Source organism: Crocuta crocuta, unplaced genomic scaffold, assembly GCF_008692635.1.
Source record: "Crocuta crocuta isolate KB4526 unplaced genomic scaffold, BGI_CrCroc_1.0 scaffold267, whole genome shotgun sequence".
NCBI lineage: Eukaryota > Metazoa > Chordata > Mammalia > Carnivora > Hyaenidae > Crocuta > Crocuta crocuta.
The window spans coordinates 1,662,847-1,668,882 of NW_027531899.1; the positions used below are offsets into that span (position 1 = coordinate 1,662,847).

Genomic DNA, 6,036 nt, shown 5'->3' on the forward strand with positions numbered 1-6,036 from the left:
GGAGGGGATGGGAGTTGGGGACATTTCCTAGGAGGGGGCAGCCATCTCTGAAAATGTGTCCCTGCCTCTGGTGTCTGGTGATCTGAGAGGTGATGGGACCCCCATGTCCTCTTCCCACAGCCTGTGCCATTTAGGAAGATCTTGCAAGGGGGGCTTACAGCCCGAAGAACTGTCGTACTCCAGGGCTTCATACCCCACACAGGCAAGAGGTACACGGTCTGCACTGAAGTGGGAATCCGCAGCCCCCTCCCTCCTTCAGAGCCAGGAGTCTGGGCCCCGGCCGCCTCCTCCCCTGGAGACCCAGGCACTGGCCCCTGTCTCATTCCCACCTCCTTCCCTCTCTGCCTTCAGCTTTGCAATCAACTTCGTCGTGGGATCCACAGGGGACCTGGCTCTGCACATTAACTCCCGTCTGACCGAGGATGTCGTGGTTCGGAACAGCTTCCTGAATGGTTCGTGGGGATCCGAGGAGAAGAAGATCACCTACAACCCGTTTGGTCCTGGAAAATTCTTTGATGTGAGTCTGGGGTCTCTTTTGCCCCCTTCCCTCCAAACCCTCTGTCCTGGCTCTAGCCTCAAGCCTGCCCTCCCCCGGCAGCTGTCCATCCGCTGTGGCATAGATCGCTTCAAGGTTTACGCCAATGGCCAGCACCTCTTCGACTATTCCCATCGCGTATCGGCCTTCCAGAATGTGGACGTGCTGGAGATCCAGGGTGATATCAACTTGTCCTATGTCCAAGTTTGATCTATTCCCAGGGCCATAACTCTTGGGGACACAGAGAGAAAGATCCCACAGGACTCTCTTCTAAGCCCTTAATAAAATGTTTGAGGGTATCTCATGAATGTCCGAAACGCCATTCACCTCCCTCACCGTTCCTTCCTTCGTTCAATCATACTATCCATTGAGCCACCTCATCACCTGTCCACCCATCTTCCCATCACAATAAATCTAGGAATATTCCAGACACGGATCGTGGGCTTTAAGTGTATCAACTCATTTTCTCCTCACAAAAACACCAGGAGGTAGGAGCTATTATTATCATACTTCTGGAAAAGATGAGGAAACAGGCAAATTAAAATAAAGCAAATTGCCCAAGGTCACACAGCCACAAATGGCAGAATGAGGATTTAAATCAAGGTGGTTTGGCTACACACTTAGTCACTGTACAGCCCATTTTTCCATCCATCTATGTAACCACCTGTCTGTTTATCCATCTCAACCTCCATAAATCTCTCCAAACATCCATCTAAGCGTATATTCATCTATCTGCCTAAATATACAGTCAAGGACACCTGGCTGGATTGGTTGGTGGAGCAGCAACTCTTGATCTCAAGGTTGTAAGTTCGAGCCCCACATTGAATGTAGAGATTACTTTAAAAAAAATTTTTTTTTAATGTTTTATTTATTTCTGAGAGAGAGAGAGAAACAGCGTGAGCAAGGGAGGGTCAGAGAGAGAGGGAGATACAGAATCTGAAACAGGCTCCAGGCTCTGAGCTGGCTGTCAGCACAGAGCCTGACGCGGGGCTCGAACCCACGAACTGTGAGATCATGACCTGAGCTGAAGTCGGACGCTTAACCGACTGAGCCACCCAGGCGCCCTGAGATTACTTTTTTTTTTAATTAAAAGAAATTCTTTTTAGATATTTTGTTCATTTACTTTGAGAGAGAGAGACAGAGAGAAAGAGGGACAGAGAGAGAGAGAGAGAGACAGAGAGAGAATCCCAAGCAGATTCCGTGCTCAGCGTGAAGCCTGACACATCTCCATCCCACAACCCTGGCATCATGACCCAAGAGGAAATCGAGAGTTGTACGCTCAACTGACTGAACCACTCAGGCATCCCAGAGATTACTTAAAATTGTTTTGAAGATCTAAAACATAAAAATAAATTAAAAAATAAACAAACATCCAACCATTCATCTACTCACCTGTCCATCTAACTCTCCACCTATCCCTCTGTTTGCCCATCCATTCATCATCCAACCCTTCACACATCCATCTGACCATCCATCCACTCAAACATCTAACCATTTATTCACTTATCCATCTGTCTAGCCATGCAGCTATCCTTACATCCAACTTGCAGTCGCTCATTCATTTCTTCATCCTTCCATTTATCCATGCAGTTCTCTGCCTTCCATCACATCCATCCATCCATCTCTCCTCCAAATGCCCATTGATCCCTCTGTCCAGGCATCCATTCCTTCATTCTCTACCTATCATGTCATCCATCCACTCCTTATGATCTGTTCTTCTATTCATTTCCAACTACGTGTCTATTCATTTATCATTTCCTCTCTCCATCTGTCCACTAACCATCTGGCATCCACCCAATCATCCTCTTACCACTGCTCTCTTGCATTGATTTAATCATTCATTCATTTACGCTTTCATTCACCCGTGCACTCATTCCTTTTTCATTTACTCACTTGTTTACATATCCATTATTCAAGGCATTTCTCAGTGTCTATTCATTTGTTCATTCATTCTGTTTATAGTCTCATTCTTCTAATCTAGTTCTCCAACTTGGCATACATTGCAATCATCTGGGGAGATTTAATTTAAAAAAAAATTTTTTTTAGAGGGGGGAGGGGCAGAGAGAGATGGGGACAGAGGATCCAAAGGCAGCGGGCTCTGCACTGACAGCAGACAGCCCGATGTGGGGCTCTATCTATCTCACGAACTAAGAGATTATGAACTGAGCTGAAGTTGGATGCTTAGGGCGGTCACTACCCCAGATGGCATGTCCCAGCGATGGCAAAGGAGGAACAAAATCGGTAGCAGAGACTGGATGGGCTCAGTGAGAGGGGATGAGCCTGGAGCTCCACCCGGAAGCAATGGAGAGGTCATGTTTCGTTTTCCACTGCTGCTGCAACACGTTTGAAGAAATATGGCTACAGACTTGCCAAAGAGGCCATTAATTTATAGATCCAAGACGTTCAATGACTTGCAAGTAGGATAAATACAAAGATATCCAGGGGAAGGGGGCAAGATGGCGGAGAAGTAGGGAGCTCCATACATTACACTCGCCCCCATATCTCGCACGGAGAAGGCCTGAAGCCATAGGAACCCTTACAGAATCTAGGAGTTTGGAAGGAAAAGGAGACAGAGTCCGCTGAGAAAACCTTCTAGTGTGAGTGCGAACTGGGGAAGATAAAATCGGGCTGGGACCAGAGACACAGAGGGACGGGGGCGACCCCCCTCTGCGGGGAGTTTAGAGGGGAAAGAGAGTGGCCGAAACTGCTCAAGACACTGTCCCTGTCGCTGGGGAACAAAAAGCCTCCGCTCGGGACACAGAGGGACCCGGTTTCTGCTCTCCAGCTGACCCTAGGCAGGACGCACTCATCCCAGGCGACCCCCAGATGAAACTGCTCCTCGCTTGCCAACCCGATCTGGAGGAGATGGGAGCACCGGCTTCCCATCTGGCTCAATCCCCAGGGGGAAGGCAGGAGGCTTGGGACTGCCCTGAGGGGATCGCCTGCAAGTTTGTGTTTCTGGCAATTTCAGTGGGGCGCGCGGACTAGGATCTGGAAATGAGGCCTGGCCTGGGATACAGAGCATGGCCCACCTTGGCTGCGCCCCCAGCACAGNACACTTTCTGAATGGATAGGCCCTGGACATTCAAAGAGCCTTCTTGGGCACAACAGCGCTCACAGGTGCAAAGAACATAACAAGTTTTTAAAACTAACAAGAGATAGAAAGCTAACCAAAATGATGAAACGAAAGAGCTCTCCTCCAAAGAAATGCCAGGAAGAATTGACAGCTAAAGAACTGCTCAAAACAGATATAAGCAACATAACTGAACAAGAATTTAGGACAACAATCATAAAATTAATCGCTGGACTTGAAAACAGCATGGAGGACATCAGAGAAACTATGGCTACAAAGACTATCGAGCTTAAAAATAGTTATGATGAATTTAAAAATGNAACTATTTATAAATAAATAAATAAATAAATAAATAAATAAATAAAATTTTTTAAAAAAGACATCCACACCTAGACCCATCAACGTCAAACTGCTGTAAAAAAAAATAAAAAAAGACAGAAAACCTTGAAAGCAGAAAGTGAAAAACAGCTCATCTTGTACAGGTAACAGCAGTACAATTAACAGCCGTTTATAGAAACAATGAAGGGGGGGGCTGCGTGGCTCAATCGGTTAAGCATCAGACCCTTGGTTTCAGCTCATGTCATGATCTCACAATTTATGAGTTCCAGCCTTGCATCAGACTCTGTGCTGACAGCGCAGAGCCAGCTTTAGGTCCTCTGTCTCCCTCTCTGTCTCAAAAATAAATAACATTAAAAAAAAAAAAAAAAAAGCCCNATAAATAAAACATTAAAAAAAAAAAAACCCCAAAAAACCCCCTACAAAAAACAATGAAGTCCGAAAGCAGTTGCATGACTCAGGCAAAGTGCTGAAAGAAAAAGAAAACTGTCAACAAATAGTTCTATATGCAACAAAACTGTATTTCAAAACCGAAAGCAAAATACATTGCCAGATAAGCAAAAGCTGAGAATTCAATGCTACCAGAGCTGCCCTCTAGGGAAAGGGAAAGGAAGCCCTTCACGCTGAAAGAAACTGATATCAGACAGAAACTCAAATCCACAGGGAGAAATGAAGAGCCCCCGAAATTATAAGTATGTAGATAGATATTTTTAATTATATAAATATATGTTTTCTGTTTACTTCTTTTGATTTCTTTCAAAATATGATTATATAGGGGCGCATGGGTGGCTCAATCGGATGGGCGTCCAACTTCGGCTCAGGTCATGATCTCACAGTTTGTGGGTTCGAGCCCCGCGTCGGGCTCTGTGCTGACGGCCAGCTCGGAGCCTGGAACCTGTTTCAGATTCTGTGTCTCCCTCTCTCTCTGACCCTCCCCTGCTTGCTCATGCACTCTCTCTCTCTCTCTCTCTCTCTCAGAAATAAATAAAATATAAAATTTTAAAAACCCAAAATATGATTATATAAAGGAGATTATAATCCTATGTTGTAAAGTATAGGGCAGAGCTGTATGTTACTTATATGACAATAACAGCACACAATGGGGTGGGAAATAGAGACGTGCAGTGCAAAGCTGCTATAATTTACTGGAATTAAATCAGTATGGGGGAGGCTGGGGAGGCTCAGTGAGTTAAGCATCCGGCTCTTGATTTCAGCTTGGGTCATGATCTCACAGTTAGTGGGACTGGGCCCCTCAACAGACTCTGCTCTGACAGCACAGATCCTACTTGGGATTCTCTCTCTCCGCCCCCCCGTCTGCCCCCCCCACAAAATAAATAAACTTAAAAAAATGCTTTTGGGACACCTGGGTGGCTCAGTCAGTAAAGCATCTGACTTTGGCTCAGGTCATGATCTCTCAGTCTGAGTTTGAGCTCAGAGCCTGGAGCCTGCTTTGGACTCCCCTTCTGAGGTGAGTCCCGGTTGGTGTGTGTGACTAAAAATATGGCAGAAGTGACACTTTGTCACTTCTCAAGTTAGGTGATTCCTGATTCCTGGATCGGTCCTCTTGGAGGAGTGAGTCACTCCTCGAATGGTCCTGTGGAATGGTCCGTGTGACAGGAAATGAAAACTGCCATCAGCAGCCATGTGTCTGAGTCTTCCTGGAAGTGGCTTTTCCAATCCAAGTCAAGCCTCTGGCACAGGGCACGCAAGCCTCTTCTATAATGGCCACATGGTTCACACATCAGGCATCGCGGGTGAATATGTCCCCGCCACAACTGCTGACCTGCACTGACAAAGCGAAAAGGCAGCCACTAGGCGATGCGGGAATGCAGGAGCCTGGCTGTGTTCCCATAACACTTGAGTTATGGCGGCGCCGGGTGGCCCAGTCGGTTGAGCTTCCAACTTCCGCTCAGGTCACGATCTCACGGTTAATGAGTTCGGCCCCGTGTCAGTGCAGAACCCACTTCAGATCCTCTGTCTCCCTCTCTCTCTGTCCCTCCCCTGCTCACACTCTCTCAAAGATAAATAAAACATTGCCAAAAAAAAAAAAAAAACCCAAAAAAAAAAACAAAAAAAAAACCCAAACAAACCA

At 46.4% G+C, this 6,036-nt stretch overlaps 1 protein-coding gene across 1 annotated transcript in view; it reads left to right on the forward strand.

The window, feature by feature from the left end:
* LGALS4 (galectin 4) overlaps positions 1 to 965 on the forward strand; it is a 9,043-nt gene extending 8,078 nt beyond the window's left edge. Inside the window, exons 7-9 of the mRNA XM_077773866.1 lie at positions 121 to 209; positions 352 to 517; positions 599 to 965. Of these exons, the coding sequence (XP_077629992.1) occupies positions 121 to 209; positions 352 to 517; positions 599 to 745 (402 nt within the window). The 3' untranslated portion in view covers positions 746 to 965. The remainder of the gene's footprint in view (positions 1 to 120; positions 210 to 351; positions 518 to 598) is intronic.
* Positions 966 to 6,036: the final 5,071 nt, after the last annotated feature.